Below are 17,687 nucleotides of genomic sequence, written 5' to 3'. Positions count from 1 at the left end.
CATTGACAAAAGCAGACGACACTCGTTCTAAAAAGTTTTTGCAGCCTCTTGATGGCGCTAAACAGTTTGGAATTTTTAGCGCCCACGTATGCGACATAAAGCATACTTACAGGGCCAATTTGTCGTACGTTGTAATCTTTTAGTTGGGCTACACGTGCAATGTGAACGGCATTAAAAACTCGCAGTCATGGAGGTTCCAATGGCCGGAGGTTTGGCCGCTAAAAGAGGCGGTGGCCTACCCAAACTACGAGAACTTCTTCGGAGACAAAGGAGGGACTCAGATGTAAGAAACGCTGTTTATAATTAGACTGCTTGAATTTTATTTTTGCGTGGATTCCTTAACTTTTTCAGACCAGTCTCATTCTGTTTGTGCACAGCTTGTCAAGTAGGCCTAACTCGGAACTAAATTTCCAGATAGAAAATTGATTCAAGGGATTTTGCAGATTGATGGACAGACTGATCATGCCAAACATACAATCAGTAGGCCTACACGGAATAGGGCCTAATCCATTTGTTAAATTGTTGCCTATTTCAGCTTTGAGAGAGGTAATAACTGAGTGCAAGATCTAATTGTGCCTTCCCGAATGATTGATTTGTCTCTGCAGGCTCTCAGGATTTCACCTTTGCGTGGCTTATTTCTTCATTTTTATGTCATTATAAAGAGACATTTCTCTCCTTAGCGGAGAAATTGATAAATAACCTGTTGGTAAATAACCCTTCATTTTTTATGGCCACCCAAAAGTCCAACTGAGTGTCATCGAGTTCCATAAATGTACAGACATGGGGAGGGGCAGAGAAAGAGAAGGCTTGCAATTTTAATTCATTTCTTATTTCTGTTGTGTTAAAGACACTTAATGTTTATTTCTTAGAGCCAGAATGACAGCCCAGATCTTGACTTTGAGTATGACGATGCCAACAAGTACAAGCACGAGATTGCAGGTGGGTATGTTACTGATAGCACTGGGATAGAGCTGCTTAAGCACAAAATTTGCTTAAGCGCGAGAAAACCTTACTTGATAAATCAGGTAACCAGCCAAAACTCGCACGAGAAAACCTTGCTTGATAAGTCTGGTAACCAGCCAAAACTCCATGTGACGTGTATTGTTTTGGGATCGTATTTAGCTGTCTTTTGGTTAGCATGACAATCAAATAGAGTTTGAACTGGTAACCTTTGATTTTTTTAAGCAAGTTTTTTTCACGCCTAAGCAAATTTTGTGCTTAAGCAGCTCTATGAAATTGGCCCCTGGTCCTGACTAAACTGTCAGCCTCATGTATAGCTGCAATCCTGACTGTAGGATCAGTTCTAATAACATGTACATGTACTTTCAGTGCAGTAAGGTTTAACAAACAATGCTATGGGAAATACTTTCTGGTGTCAGGAACCTAGAAGATGGTTAGAGCTCCTGATATGAATTTTTAAAAATGGTGGAATTTCATGAATGTCATATTTTTTTTAAACATCGTTCACAGAATTGTATAGTTACACAGAGGAACCTGAGTTTGCTCTTTGCCAGAAATGCTTTGAAGAAGACTTCCACTCCTACAGTAAGTTATGTATATTTCTCTGAAATCAGCAACTGTGTTTTTGAATGGCTTTGAAAGAACTTAAAGAGATTATAATAGCTCATTCTAGCGCTAGGCTACTTGTGGCCGCTACCCACTACACCACAGATCCTACTTGGTACTCGTGATAATTTGTTATGTTGTTTGTAGCCGTATTCGTGCATACGCATCAAAGACGGTGAATTACAATGTGTGTATCCACAGTAAAACTAGAAATAGCAAAATAATAGACGTCTTTTGATGCTACTGTCAAGCTGTTTTCTAAAATTCAGTAAAACAAGGCAACAAATATATTTGGGCCTCACCTTTGTCGTGGTTAATCTATGTCAACACCTGGCTTGGATGAAATAAAAGCATGGCAGTAGAAGTGTAAACCACTTGTCCCCCTGACAAACTCACGTATGTAATCTTGTCGGTTTATCCTGCAGTCAAGGAGAAATGGGCACAGCTCAGTCCCGATCACCAACAGATGCACGTCCTGCACCTTCTGAACAACGTGGAGAGTGCCAAGCGCGAGCAGAGGATGAAATCGGCAAGAGCAATTCTGTACTTGGCCCAAGGTGCGAGGACCCGGTTCAGTTGCATTCCTCTCATCAATCTTTACACGCCCAAGGACATTTTGCTGAAGACCTTCCAGAATCCTGTAACGCCTTCCACTGACTTACAAACTAATGCACAATCTTTGTACTTAATGTCAAAGAACGTCATAAAGTAAAAGGGATCAGACTCCGTTCTACTCAAGTCTTGCTCATTCTTCTTGATTTAGCTTTCTGATTTTGACAGATCCAGGATACTTCGATTGAATGCATTGAGGTACATGTATACAGTAAATGTCTGCAAGTAGATAGCATCAACAGACAAATCAAAAAGTGTTTCTCTTGTCAGTTTACCTTGTGGGGTACTGGTGTTGGAATTCTTTGTACACAGGTTGTTTCAGTGAGTGTTCTAGTGAGGAAGAACAGAGGAAACGAGCCCGGGAGAATTGTTTCCTCCTGTACGAGTGTTCAGTCTTCAATACCTTTGTGGAGTTGCTCAGTATGGAAGCTGAGTGAGTATCTTCATATTGGCCCTCTCATCCGTGCCAGAATTTGACCAGGCTCGGACTGCCTGCTAGTCTCTAGGCTGCGGCTAACAATAATGCACGAGTCTATGGGAAGTGGCAGCAGCCACTAGCTAAAGACTTCTTTAGGCATATGTGTGATTTCCAGCCGTAGCCATTTCTGTCAGTCGCAGAGGGGCTGTTAGCACAAGACAAGACTTTTCTCGGCACAAATACGATATTAGGTCAATACATCATGTGTTGTTTTAATACTTGTGTCTATGCCCAATATGGTTTTTGCTTTAAAAAACAACATCATAAAATCCAGGCTACTAGCCAAAATATGTCTGAGATAAATCGTGAATGAGTCTTAAGTGATAATTCACATGTACCTGCCTTTCAACTTTGAGAAGCAGTATTTTTGTTCACAGTGCCATGTAACAATCACTACCCGTAGTCGTACCTACTGTACTGGAGCCAGTTTCTGTTGCGCGAAACCCATAAGTCACCACCTTATGACAGGGTCCTGACGGTGAATCCCTTAATGTAAATATCTACAGTCATTGTAATTGTCATCGTGTTACCTTCTGGAATTGTACAGAAACTCTGTGGCAGCTTCGACGGCCCTCAGGAAGCCAGCAGTATCAATAATTGACAGCACAGACCTAAGGTATTCATTCTGACTTCCAAGCTAGCGGTTTGTAATTCTGTCGCAAATCTTTACCATTCTTTGAGCCGCCAAGTTCAATTAGATTGAAATTGAAGTGGCTCAAATGGGGACACTCAATTTTCAAGTGAGACATCAACTACACGTTTTGCTTCTTTTTTGACAATGCTCGCGTATGAGAACAGAAGGTCATTTGGTGGAAAAACGATTACAGTTTGTTGCAATGTGCTCTCTTTTTCCAAAGGGTTGCGTTGAGTGTGTTGTATATCATGATTGAGACACTAAGAATGGAGTCAGACCAGGACACGGACAAACAGAAACAACAACGGGAAATCTTCAAAGCAGAATTAGGTATGCTGGGTAAAGATTTTGCTCACTGCTCATCGATATCCTTTTTTTTTATTCAGTCTGAAACTTGCATATTCAACCAAAAGACAATTTTCTACGACTGGCAGTGAGCAAAGCTTTTCATTTTTCATTGTTGTTTTATATTTTTGAAATTTTTGCTCACTTTTCTTGGGAAAAATCAATTGAATCCTTGGAACTTTGTTGCGTGAATCTTAATGCAGCCCATAGTAATGCTGCCTCTCTCAGTAACTTTGTTAATGCATGTGTTATGTAAGTTAAATGTAATTCCAGGCTTTGCATGCTGGTGGAAAAAAAGGGAAATGATTTGATTTTCGGAGATGACTCTATGAACAAATTGCAACGCATATAGAGAAACCAGATCAGCCAACTTGGATCAGCTTGATCACATCAGACCGTGAGACTTAGCCAGAAGGCATTTCCAAGTTATCCAGAGTACATGTACATCCGTAATCCAGATTGAGTCATAGCTGAATATCGCCTCAATAGAGTTTTTACATGATGTTAGCCTCTATCTCAAAAAACATAAAAAGAACCTTTTTTTTTTGCTGAAGTTGAAAACACAGCTAAATCGGTAATTGAAAATGGTTGTTAAAACAAACAGAGATGTATGAAGTGTTCAGCGGCAGTCTTGTTGAAGTTAAATGTATTGTGTAAAGCTGGTCGCTGTTTGAAACGTTTTATTTTGTTTTATTTGTTTCTCAGGTCAGCCAGTATGCGGGGATGACTCCCTAGCGATCATCCTCTTCAACATGGTGACCAAATTCTGCAGTGGCCACGCCCCTCATTTCCCCATCAAGAAAATCTTGTTACTGCTGTGGAAAACATTGCTGGTGAGTGTTGGTTGCCCAAGGCAACAAGATCCCACAAATTTGTAATAACGACAGGGACTTATAAGGGAGTCATAGAACACATGCTTATTATCACCCCTGATTGGCAGGCCTATTAATATTCCCAAGACCAACTCGACTCTATGGGCTGCAAGCTTTGTCCTTCACAAACCCTTGGTCGTGTAGAATACGAAACTGATGCCGACTGGCTATTTAGGATGCATATACATAAACGTAAAGTCAATCGCATGCATCTTTCAAAAGCTGCAAGCTCGCACCCATGTATTCTTTTGCAAGTCACGCATGAGTAAATCTCAGTCGCAAGTAAACACACAGCACTGAACGGGAGTGAGGGGGATCTTTTCACTGTGCTTCCCACAAAGTGTTCCAAACATTTTTGTCCAGGATTGCAGCTATCACCTAGTAAGATGTGTGAGCCATGCCTACTTGTTGCTCACTTGTTGCAGAACAAAAACCATACTGCTGCTTGAGTGCTATTTGCTAATGGTTGTGTGGGCGTGAAGATGTTCTATCATTACCTCATTGATTAAAGTCATCTTATCTGGTATCTCCTCTGTAGTTCTCCCTGGGCGGTTTCAGCGAGTACAAGCTGATGAAGCAGAAGGCCCGTAAAGCGGTGGGCCTCGACCCAGTCAAGGAGGACACCATCCAAGTCACCAAGACGATGAGGGCATCCTCCCCGCCCGCATCCACAGGAGATGGGCTGCAGGAGAGAAGGACCAGGGGCTCACTCCGTAGGGTAAGAAACAAAATTAAACCCCCCCAACATGTAGGGCCAATCTTTAGGCTTTGACATGGTATCGTAAAACCGAGCCCTGACTTGAAGCCATAATCCACATCATGGTTGGTTTAAATTTGGCACCTAGGCAAAATGAGAAGGTTAATTTGTGGCACTGGTTTTAGCGTAATTTATAAGAATGAGGCCATGTGGATTTGAAAGAAAAACAAGCAGTTGTTTCGTGTCAGAAGCTTGGTGTCACGTCCTGACTCCATCTCCATCGATTTGGGTTAATTTAACTGTGCTAGCGTGAAAATTGTGTAGGTTAAAATTTTGGACAGTTGAGGTCATTTCATTGGGGGGGTGGATACTGGATAGAAATGAATCTGAGAGAAATAAATTCTTTCAACATCAGTTTAATGCTTAAAAGAGGATTTGGGGAGATTTGAAAGATTTAGAAAGAATTCCAGTCGGCAGGGCCCCAAAACCTGCTGAAGCTCAGTCTATCTAGTTGCCAAAGTAATCATGAAAATTGCATATTCAAGAGGTCAGGAACAGTTTGCCTGTTTTGTCAATCAACTGATGGCTTTAGTTAGGGATTTCACCTTTTATAATAAAGTTCCATCTCCATGTTAGTTGAAAGCATGTGTTCCTAACTTTGGTTTGAGTTTGTTTGATGTCATTTCATAGTTGCCCTGAAGGTTTGTGTAAACATGCCAATGCGAGAAACTCCACGAAATCGTGTTTTGAAAACAACTCCGTGAACTAGTCTCCACGGATACACAACCTATGAGTTATGCATCATGTCATCATTAATTAGTTGAAGATTAACATGATTTGGATGTGCTTTATCATTGCATGAATTAATGATGCTTTTGATTCCCGTAGGTGCCGTGGATACCGTGATGCATTCTAAGTAAAACTTGACCTGCAGAGAATTTAAACCCTAGAATTATCTCCATTTGTTATTTTTGTTTGTTTGTTTTGTTTTCTGGAACTATTGTTGAAAATGGTTGTGGTTGTCAAAAAAGGGGGATTTGTTTCCTGATCGTTAAATTTCAAATTGTTTCAAATTTCTACTTTTATTTTCTAGCAAAAGCTTATTTTTCAGTTATGTTAGTATAGAAAGAACTTTGAGAAAAATGTTTGATATCGGCAGTGGTATCTCATTGAAATTTCATTGTAGATTATTGAAATACTTATAGAAAAAGAAATTGGATTCTTGTATATAAAAAAAAAGCCTGGAATATTGCATGTTTTGATTATCTCATGATACCTTTGTCTGAAAGATACATTTCTTTTTTTAGGTGAATTCTTACAGATTTTTTACATTGTAACCTTGTCAAATGATCAGTTGAAGCAGATGGTCTCTGTTAGTTTTGGATAACACAAGAACAGAGACAGAGTGTCAGGATGTTGGCTGTGACTTCATCTTTTGCTGTTGTTTTTCTTTCTCCCTTTTTTTTTCTCTCTGTATCTGCATAAATTGGCCGGTCTTTTTTATTTCCCCCGATTTTAATCTCGGAATGATGTTACTGACTGTGGCTCTCTTCTCCGTTCGGTCATGCTCATCTGTCACATGACCTCCCTTCATCCTTGGTTCTGTCCATCCGTGCCCGTGTCCACCCGTCCATCACCACCTTCCCCTCATGGTGTACGAGAGAAGTAGACAAAAATGCTGTAGCAGTAGATTAGAGACTTAGCTCTAGTCGTACTGTTTGTTTGTGGATTTAATTGGTTTATTTAAAGTGTTTTGTGGGATTTATTTTAAACGTTTTCATTTTCTCTTGGTCGAAGGAGGGACTGTTGTCTATATGGTTTTGTGCAGTAATAAGCCTTTTGCTAGTTAACGTGAATAAAATCTGGTATGCTGAGTTCTTTAAATTCACATTAACATAGCAATTTGAATTCTCCATACTAAAGACACTGTTGCTATACCTCGTGATTCGAGGCAAGGTTTTGCTTAGTTACATAAGAGACGCCTTGCACACACACACACTGTTTTCAATGCATAAGAAGGGCACAAAGGAACCCGTCCAATCAAGAGATAGCGGTTGCTATGCAAAAGCTTGCCCCGAATCATGAGGTGCAGCAACAGTGTCTGTAGTCTGGGGAATTCAAACTGTTATGTTTATATGCAATCAGATAACTCAGGCTACCAGATTTTATTCAAATTTAACTCACAAAAGGCTTATTAACCCCCCCCCAAAAAAAGTGCACTGATCCAGGCTAATTTGTGAAGCGTATTTTCATGTAACTTCGCCATGTACCAAAGACCTTTGCTCATCAAAAAACAAATGAACAAAATACAGAGTAACGTCTGTCGTTCAGCATTGTCGGGCAGTCTCTCCTCCTTCCATCTACCACTATATTGTCAATTTGTTATTTGTTTTTGCACTGAGATTGCTTGCCTGCACGTTTCTTGGCACATAATCTCATCATGATAGAGTTTCATGACATCATCTTCAAGGTTGCAGCTGCACAGCAAAACTGGGCACTCGTTGGTGGAAGCATAGCTTACGTTGTAGAGTTCCGTCATTGATGTGATTATGCTAACGTTAACCTTACTAATATGACCAAAAAATCTGGCTTTCAAAAGGCCAAATGCAGTTCAACTGTTGGTTCTTTTAATGTTTTGTGTATCATAGAATGTTCCCTCTTATTTGGTTCTTGAAGGTGTTTTAACCTGTTTTAGTGTTGATTGCTTGAAATGTTACCGTGTTGTGTTTGACATGCGCTACTCTTGATATGGGAGCTTACTTTTTGGTTCACCCATTTTTCCGTTAACCAGCGATTGTGATAGATGTTTTAAATAGCCCAAGAAAATCCATTATTAAAAAATTGATTTATATCTTCAGCAGAAAAGCAATTCAGTGCTACTTTTTTTAAATTGCGCATCAGTTGGACATTTTATGAAAATCCATTTTTTGGCCGAGTAAAATTTTGTAATGTGTCTCATCCTTACCAGCAAATTGGGCTCTTTTTTTTGCGTGTGAATTTCTAAACACGTGTAAAATCTCTGAACATTGCCTTGCTGCGCAAAACGCATAAAGAGGGTTCCTAACATTCGTCTTATCTAAGCAGTTCAACCACGCATCTCGAATTATTTGGCTCCATGCTCACGCAAAATGCTAGCTGTGTTGAGTGGTGGATGCTACTTTCATGTACACAGGTGCACTGTCCAGTACTGATGCCAGTAATTCACACATAATATCTTTAAATGCTCGTGTGTAGCTTTGCGTGGTCTACCTCCATGCATCACGAATGAGTCTGTGTTAGAAAATTCTCACGGTTCATTGATGTGCAGGAACCCTTTATCGTAGCGGTTAGGCAGATTTTGAGTTGCGAGCCCTGCTAAATTTCAGTTGGAGCTCATACATAGGTACGTGTAAATAGCATGACAAAAATGCAGAAATGTCTTGCGAATGAGGCAGAAAAGAATATAAATGCTGGTGGAGGAGAAACTTTCAGCGTTTTGAGTTTTCCAATCCCACTGTATTTGTTGGTGTGTCCTTGACTTCGGGTGAGGCTGTGTACTTGTGTTTCATTGGATGGAATTGTGTAACAGTGATGCACCTTTGCCGGGGTAGTTGAAAACACGGAGCACTGTAGCAGTGGTTACCAGCTTAGTTTGATATGCCTCCTGTGTCACCCCTCTACCCAATCCCTCTCCCTACCCTCCATGCCCCTGCTTCATCCCATACCTACTCCTTTTTCGGTGCCCTCGCACCCGTCCCTTCCCCCTCCACTTCCACCCCTCCTGTCTTTCCCCCTCGACTTATTTTACCCAGCTTTTTTTTGCACTTCTTTGATCCTACCTCTGTTTCCCCCTCTTCCATACCTGGAGTTCAATCGGTATAAAATTACTTTCTGAAATTGCTTTTTTTTTCTTTTGGGAGAGGTAGTTCTGGTCCTAAATGATGTTCTTATCTCTCAGTCATAAGAAAGGATAAGGCATGATTTTAGAGTGAAAAGTTGGAAGGGTTTATTCAGGATGATTGTTTGAACTTTCAGCAGACCCAATTTAGGGGTTTTTAAAATGTTTATTATTAATTTCTGATCTTTAGACAAACATGGATTTTGTTTCAGATTTTAAATTATTTTAAAAGCGTTTACAGATTGAAGGCATTTTCTGGAAAATGTGTAAAATGTCACTAAATAATGAAATCAGTGTGAGCCAGAGTGAGAAATGAGACAGGTGCCAAAAAAAATTGATCTATATCGTCAATATAAAACTGGAGGGGTAGCGCTTATTTTCAAAGAGTGGACCACATTTGGGGGTTTTGGTTAGTAAAAAAAAACAACCAACCTCTTGGTGTCTTCCTTATCCACGGACCTCACCCCTCCAGTCAATCCTACTAGGTCCATTCCTGCCCTCACCCTAACTGAAGCTTCCATCTCACCCTGATGTTCTTCCACTCAAACCCCTTTTGGTCCCCCCTCTCTGTATACTGTGTCTATATCTGAATACCTCCCCAATAATTCTTCCTTCCCCTCCCCACACCTGTAGCCCCTCCCCGTTGTCCTACACCCTGTATCCCTGTACTCCTCACCCTATATCTTAATCCCCCCCTATTGCTGGTGTGTTTCATGTATCTGCCGATGGGTCGTCTAATAATTCCAGCACTCACCTTTTGAATGAAACTTCCTTACACAACTCTTCCATTTTATCTAATAGCTTTAGTATACAGCCTGTTCTTGTAGCCTAAAATCAGTGAATAATGTGCGTAATTTTAACCTCAGGGACTGGTAAAACAGAACGGCATTGATGAGCCAATGCCGGAAGACCCAGACCGGAGGGAGGAGGAGAGCAAGGAGGAACAGCTGAATGGGGGGAGCGAGGAGGAAGAAGAGAACAGCAGCCAGCCCCCACCTCCCACACCCAGGGAGCACAGGGCATTGCCGTGGACTCCGAAAGTCAGGTGGGGAGGGGACACATAAGAGTAAAATTACGTTAGCCCTCTGTGAATGAATCTCAAGATTTCTTTTTGGGGGGGACTTTTGTATGAATGAAAACTGTTTGAAGAAATTCTTGGCATTGATTAGCATTTGTTTATATCCATCAGGCAAAAAGATGTAGACATTTTCTTGGATCACACCAGGAGAAAGTTTGTAGGATTCCAGGTGCAAAGGTAAATAAAAGAAAAAAAGTAGGGCCTGTGATATTGGAATTTGATGTTCCATGTTCAAGTGGTTAAGAATGAAATCAAAATTGGCATTCCAAGACAGTGAAATATGTATCCAGGTACACATTTTATCAGTGGCAGGAACCTGCTGGACAGGATCATGTCTTCCCCACTAACATGTTGAATTAGAGTCTCATATAAGTTGACTGTTCATTTTTCATGGTAGATTTGTGTAACAACGAAACAAGGGATGCTCAGTTATATCATCCCAGATATTTCTAGGTGAAATCTTGTGTGCCGTTTCTTGCAGCATTTGTAAATGATTACAGATCTAGCGTTCTCAGAATTTGTACTTTCAAAGACTGCTTTATTAACGAGGAAGTAATATGAGCGTTGTTTTACGTCTTTTGAAGTGATCGCGAAACTCTGGCTGGACTTCCTCAGCCCATCCATGAAGGCGTTCATGTTCTAAAGAAGGTGAGCATTTACACAGGTCAACCAGTTTTTCCCAACAGATTCTGTTCTTTGGCCCATTAGTTGGAACTTTAGTCCCAGCATTTTATTCTAATGAGCAGGACTATCATAAATCAAGATACCAGAAAAGCGAAAAAATCAATGATAACTGAGAAAGAGAAACTGTGTTCAGCTGAATCGTACTCATCGCTTAATCTTCAAGGTGTTTCGACGTGACATGGTAATTTGCACTTTAACTCTGTTCAAGCGTGGAACTAGAACCCAATTTCGGGGGAGGGAGCCAAACTTTTTTTGGGGGGGGCAGAAAATTAGAAATTTGTTCGTGCAACATTTGATGGCCTTTGTGAGGAGGGAAACTACATTACAAACTTTTAGAGGAAGGGGACTGAAATAAACTAAAATGTTCACCTTTTTCCTTTTTTTTTTTCAGCACGTGTACGTGTCCCTGGCCGAGATACAGATCAAACAGGAGGAACAAATCAACAAGAACCCCATCTCCAAGGTAATCGATAAAGTGACCAGTAGGTTGCCAGATAGACATCCGGCCACGAACTGTTACAAATAGTAAGGAATCTCTCGGCCAAGAAAATAAGAAATGTGTTGCAAATTCATATGTTAACAAAACCACCTGAGAATCAAACCCAGGAGGTAATTTTTTTCACCGGTAACCATCCTTGACTGAGTGAAATATGCCTGTGCTGGTGCACCCATAAACTGAGCGTGAAACTGTGAGTTAAGTAATACATGTACATTAGAAGGGCTGCGTGTGCCTCATTCCTGCAAAACCCTTCAACATGGAAGGATCTATCTAAGTGGGTTACGCTTAATATGATCTGTGAAAAATGAATGACTGCTTTGTCCCACAGGGAGAGGAGAATATCCCAGCGACACCAACGGAGCATCTGTACCAAGCCATGCTGCCTAATCTACCACAGTATATGGTATGGAAAGTTTCTAACCTCCCCCCCCCCATTCATTCTGAGGACTGGGTAAACCATTGGTCGGGTTTCAGCTGGTGAAATTAGTGAACAGTAGGTAAAACAGTGGTTATTGTTTGGCTAGTCAAATTAGCGAATATGGGTAATGCAATGGCTAGGGTTCCGCCAGTCAAGGCAGAATTGATCACTTCTGATGGGCCATTCCCGTGCTTAGTGGACGATGTGATTCAAATATGTCTGTGTTAGTGTTTTTGACCAGTCGTGGGAAATGGCTCTCGAGGGGGCATATTTTTCACTTCATTTTCTTGTAGTGGGATTTGAATCATTCGAGTAACAAGGACATTTTATCCCCTAGATCTCCCTGCTGAAGATTCTCCTCACTGCGGTACCGACGTCCAAGGCCAAGACAGACTCAATCAACATCCTTGCCGATGTGCTTCCAGAAGAAATGCCGTAAGTGTCTCTGTAGAGTATCCCCCTAGAGGGACTGCCTGCATCAGTGACCCCCTTTGCTAAGGGCTAGAACAGACCAAGGATGGACCCAGAACCATTTGGGGGGGAGGGAGACAAAATTTGGGTTTTGTTGGAGGGGGGATGTGGCCAAAAGGTAACCGTGGGTTCAAACATGGACCCCTTCGAGAATATTCTGAGAATGTACCATCGTCTGGTCCGTCTCCTTGTGCAGGATCACCGTCTTACAGTCCATGAAGCTTGGTATGGACGTCAACCGACACAAGGAGATCATCGTCAAGGCCATCTCGGCTCTTTTACTGCTTCTACTGAAACATTTCAAGCTCAACCACGTCTACCAGGTATCCCTGCCGAATACACCCTGATTCCCCGTCCGTATTGATTTTGATTTTTTTTATATTCACAGCTTGTCTTTCCATGTGAGAAATTTTCATCAGCTCCAATTTCTAAGTATTCTTTGCTGGATATCTTCCTGAATCCACCTAGACTCCGTTTTTCTTTTTTTTTATCTGTGTGTCCTGTTTAGTTTGAGTTCATGAGTCAACACCTGGTGTTTGCCAACTGCATCCCGTTGGTCCTCAAGTTCTTCAATCAGAACATCATGGCCTACATCAGCACTAAAAACGGGTAATGTTTTCAGTGATAGTCATTCATTTCCTGGGGCCTTCGTGGAAATAAATCATCAAAAATTACTATTGATAGTGGGTTTTTTTCATGCTAAAGTGCAGTCTTTTAAAAAAATCAGTTGGTAAACAATTCAATGAGTATGCCATGATTTTAATTTCTGCTTTTAAACAAATGTGAAAAAGACATTTTGGGAATTTGTGAGAATGTAAGACAAGTTTTGTTCGGTCATGTCGTAGAACTGTGACAACCTGTTTGCTTTGTCGTGGAAATTTCCACAAAGTCGTTGAACAAACAAGGGTAGAAACTATAAATGTAACTTTTGTTGAAATATTGATGGATAACAAATGCAGATCAAATGTGAATCTGAGTGACTTGCATGTGGTTGGTGCACAGTGGATATCGGTTGTCCCTTAATCTTGACTCTGGCAGTCCACAGGAAAAAAAATCCACCCCTTTGCTGAAACCGTCTGATGTCTTTGTAATTTTGCCCCTCAAACATTTTTGAGAATAACACCTGTTTTTGTATTTACAGCATCGGTGCCATTGACTTTCCCTCCTGTGTGATTGGCGACCAGCCTGAACTCACCGCAGAAAGCTTGGTAAGTCGGCTTCACCTGGGAGTCCCACAAACATGGCACAGTGTACATACTGTGAAGAGTTTGGGCAGTGATTAGTTGCGCAGTTCTGAATTGGTGACAGAGAGAGATTGTAATGGGTGAATTTGATCAGCTTTCCTGCTCTACTCAAATGAAAGACGGCTGGGTAAGACTAGCAAAACCTAGGCTAATGTTTGCATATTGTCTTGTGCCTTCCTTCAACAAATTTGATAACTTTGAAGTCCTCTCAAAATAAAGTAAAGGGTCATTTCATCACTCAGTTTTTTAATTCTACATACCAGGAGGCCGGTGACACCGTCCCGTATTGCTGGCGGAATCTCTTCTCCTGTATCAACTTGTTGAGAATACTCAACAAGCTCACTAAGTGGAAGCACTCAAGGACCATGGTAAGACCCAAACAGCTAGGGTATTTATAGACATTGTCAATCCTCTGTGAGTGAGAGCTGAAGCTGGACAGTTAGGAGGTTACTCAATGCCTGTGGGTAACCAAAGCCTGATTTTGGTCATTATGTGTTTTGGGTAGCTACAGTTTGAGTTTTGTAGAAGCCACTGTGAGTAGCCATAGCTTGACTATGGTAAAATGCACTATGAGTAGCCATAGCTTGACTTTGGTAGAATGCACTGTGAGTAGCCATAGCTTGACTTTGGTAGAATGCACTGTGAGTAGCCATAGCTTGACTTTGGTAGAATGCACTGTGACTAGCCATGGTTTGATATTGATAGAAAGTACCTTAGGTGATGGTGTTGGACTAGTTTTGTGGACTGTAAGCTCTGTGTTGACTAAACAGGTAACACCGTGATGTAACAAGGGTCGGCGTGTGGGGAAGTGCCATGTCTTACCCACTGGTTTGCATGCATATTTTGCATGGTTAATTTTCATCTGAATGTGCACAAATGTGAAACATCGTTGCTTAGGTACCAGGGATGTTACAGCAGTGGCATTCAAGTATCTGTCACCAGAAGATGCGGCACCAGCTCATTGAAGATTATTAGTGCATAAGAAAGTTTTATTAGATTATTAGTGCAAAAGCACATTCTGTGGGGTCAGTTCCACTATCACCAATTCCCACATTTGCAGTAAATGGTTTGCAATAGATTTTCAGGTTATGTTAAGAAAGTGTTGGAATTTCTTAATTTTAAAAAACCGGGCAACAGTGGCATTGTTATATATTTTCAATGCCAGTTTAGCTTTAATGAAGCTGATCTCATCTGCTCCGCAGATGTTGGTGGTCTTCAAGTCGGCCCCCATCCTGAAGCGAGCCCTCAAGGTCAAGCAGGCCATGATGCAGGTCTACGTGCTCAAGCTCCTCAAGGTGCAGACCAAGTACCTGGGCAGGCAGTGGCGCAAGAGCAACATGAAGACCATGTCGGCCATCTACCAGAAGGTGCGGCACCGGCTCAATGATGACTGGGCCTATGGAAACGGTGAGACAAGCTCAGGGGTTAGGGGTGGGGGGTGCTTGGGTTAATTATCCCCAAGTGACTTGACTTTAATACTGAGAAACATACCCTCTTACCCCAATACAATAAACAGACTTTCCTCTAGTCATCCAGTAGACATTAGACATTAGTTTAATTTTGTTGAGTGAACATGGACTTGGCAAAATGACACGCAAACTGTGAGATTGCAAATCATAAAAAAAAAAACACCATGTCTAATCCCGATACATGGACATTTTTGTTGACAGACATGGATGCCCGCCCTTGGGACTTCCAAGCGGAGGAGTGCGCCCTGCGTGCCTGTGTGGACCGTTTCAACACCCGACGCTACGACCAGAGCACGCCCAAGGACCCGGAGTACCAGCCCGTGGACAACAACCCGCAGAGCGTGCTAAGCCAGCAGATGGAGCTGAGCGAGGAGTTTAAGCGGTTCTACGAGGCCTGGCTGGACCGCGAGGTCTTCACCACCCAGATCAACTGGGACCTGCTGCTGAAGGACAAGATCTGCACCTAGGGGCCCGAAGGAAGGGGAGGGGGGAGAGAGGTTGGGGGTGGGTGTCAATACAAGTGATGCCTGGGGAGGGGGCCTTAATGAGGTCTGTACCAGGGGGAGGGCTGGAGTTGGATGTAAGTAGTGCCCGAGGGGTTCGAAGGGGGGAGGGATTCACATGCTGCCAGTGCCAGGTGGAAGGTCTTGGGCAAAGTCTGTCTGATGCAGTTAAGTAATGGGGAGAGGCCTGAACGGACTGCACTGGGAAGGGAAAAGGGACAAGGGCCTAGGGCAAAATCTGCTCCAGGAGGGGTCTCGATACAGTATTGTCAAGTTGCCTTTCGTTGAGTTGGCAGACTAAACCTGCGTCTACAAAGGCTAAGTTTCAATTTGCTCAGAGGGGTATTCAGATGTGACATGGGATTTGTAAGTAAAAACAACCTAATATATACCTCTGGCTCTTCCAACTTTTAGTGCAAAATGTTGTGATCTAGATCCAGAGACAAACTATCGCAAAGGGGATCCCGGGCACAAATGCATAGCCAAGCGTGCCAACGAGGTGTCTTCAAATCCCTGGCAGTGTTGTGTTGCCCAATAGGACAGGCAGAATTCTAAGTGGAAGACACTCCCTGATACACCTTCCCCACCCCTCAACAACACTTGATCATCTTGATGAAACCCGGTTACATGTTTGTCAGCAATCCACCTTGTACAGTTGTCATCTAATTTATGACAAGCATGTGCGCCCCGTGTGATGGCTAGTAACTTTGTGTGCAATATTTATAGTGATAGACAGTGGACAAGTTTAGCCACCAAGTTGGGCATTAGAAGATGATGTGGCTGTGTACTCCTTGGACTGTGTGCTGTGAGTGTTGTCTACACAGGAGCCAATTCAAACATGCGGTGGTGTTGCATACCTTATATGGACACTCCTTTGTTTTTGTGGAGTTTAATATTGAAAACTACTCTGAACACTCTTTTGACCTGATTTCTGTTGTTGCTTTTTGCCAGAAATAATCTGAACTCCAAAATGCATGTACATGTACAGAGTTTCGGGGAGGGGGCCTGTATGGATGTTCACAAGCCCACAACTACATTTATTCTGCCTTCTTTTTGCAAAATGGTTGCAAAAACCTCCAGCATCTCTACTTGAGAAGACTGCTCCTGCGTGTAAGTGAGCATGCAGGGATGAATGGAATATGATGTTTTTGATCAAGTTTAGTAATGTCTGCATATTTTTCATGGAGGTTCCAGGTTTTTTCAAGAGTCCATGAGTATTTTACTAATGAAAAAGTGTCAAAACTTCGGTTGCATTTTGAAAACAAGAAACTTAAAAGAGTGGGTACAACATTAATACAGATGCACATGAATAAAATGCACGTACATGTGTATACACGGAATGTTGTTAAATAACTGTAAATAGGCGTTATGAAATAAAGTTAGTAGTATTTAAGAGGCTAGTAATTATTGTATTGTCTAACATTTTATCCGAGTTTGTGCTAGAAGAATAAAACCTGTAGACCCTATAATTTTTTGTACGTTTGCTCCCTGCAATGGGTTTGAAGTCCTCAGGTTTGAAAAAAGCCCATCAATCAATAAATCAAGCCCATAATAAATCCAGCGATTTATTGGTAGAAGTGTCCTTTAAACCAATAAATTTTATGCCTTTCCTGTTCGAGCTTTTATAGAAATGAAAAACCCTTTCGAGAACCGGAAAATTATATATAAGTTTCAGATTGAACTGGTGGGAAAATCCACTTTCTCCGTTGCAGAATCATGATGGGCGTCCTCCCTTGAAATGTTCTGATGCTCATTTTGAGAACTTCCATATGAACCGCCCATAATCATCACCCCGTTGTCTAAGACTATCACGCCAAGACCCAGGTTTGACAGAGCCTCTGCGCGAACGTATGTTATAGGGTTCTCACGGGTTTTTACCATGTAGTCTCACGACTACGTGTGAACAAAAATAGACAATTTGTACAAGTAATTTTGTATTTTTTTGGTTCGCATGCAGGATGTCTCCATAAAAACGTCTTCATTCACCGTATGGATTTTGTGTAACAAAAAAAACCCCGGCCTCACAGGCCTACTGATGCATGCTGTGATCGTTCGTTTTGTGTATTTCCTGCACAAAGGCGCACCTACTTGACCAACGCATTCACTTAGTGTAAATATATAGCTATTTTGATGTATTTGGCGATTGGCGTCTTCACCTTTCCCCGTATGGTACTGCGTGAAGCGCTCACTAGTTAGTAGTATGCGGTCCAAATGAAACACGGGCTTGGACTGAGCTTTTG

At 41.8% G+C, this 17,687-nt stretch overlaps 1 protein-coding gene across 2 annotated transcripts; it reads left to right on the top strand.

Moving 5' to 3' along the window:
* The first annotated feature begins 132 nt into the window (after positions 1-132).
* LOC110983690 (striatin-interacting protein 1-like) lies at positions 133-16,851 on the top strand. Of its 2 annotated transcripts, none has more exons than XM_022243152.2 (21): positions 133-283; positions 870-939; positions 1,471-1,545; positions 1,992-2,123; positions 2,491-2,611; positions 3,204-3,272; positions 3,514-3,620; positions 4,341-4,468; positions 5,046-5,225; positions 9,963-10,126; positions 10,271-10,336; positions 10,744-10,807; positions 11,235-11,306; positions 11,671-11,745; positions 12,098-12,195; positions 12,428-12,554; positions 12,740-12,840; positions 13,373-13,439; positions 13,739-13,843; positions 14,678-14,882; positions 15,146-16,851. In XM_022243152.2, the coding sequence occupies exons 1-21, from the start codon at positions 188-190 to the stop codon at positions 15,409-15,411; spliced, it is 2,388 nt and encodes a 795-aa protein (XP_022098844.1). In that variant the 5' UTR covers positions 133-187; the 3' UTR covers positions 15,412-16,851. The 2 variants fall into 2 exon arrangements, with proteins under 2 accessions (XP_022098844.1, XP_022098843.1); XM_022243151.2 differs by having other exon boundaries at positions 9,948-10,126.
* Positions 16,852-17,687: the final 836 nt, after the last annotated feature.

This window comes from Acanthaster planci, linkage group LG04, assembly GCF_054643075.1.
Source record: "Acanthaster planci isolate LZ-2023a linkage group LG04, COTS_SCS, whole genome shotgun sequence".
In the NCBI taxonomy this organism is placed as follows: domain Eukaryota; kingdom Metazoa; phylum Echinodermata; class Asteroidea; order Valvatida; family Acanthasteridae; genus Acanthaster; species Acanthaster planci.
Note: the sequence above shows the minus strand (reverse complement) of the source record. Positions and strands in the feature narration are given on the sequence as shown.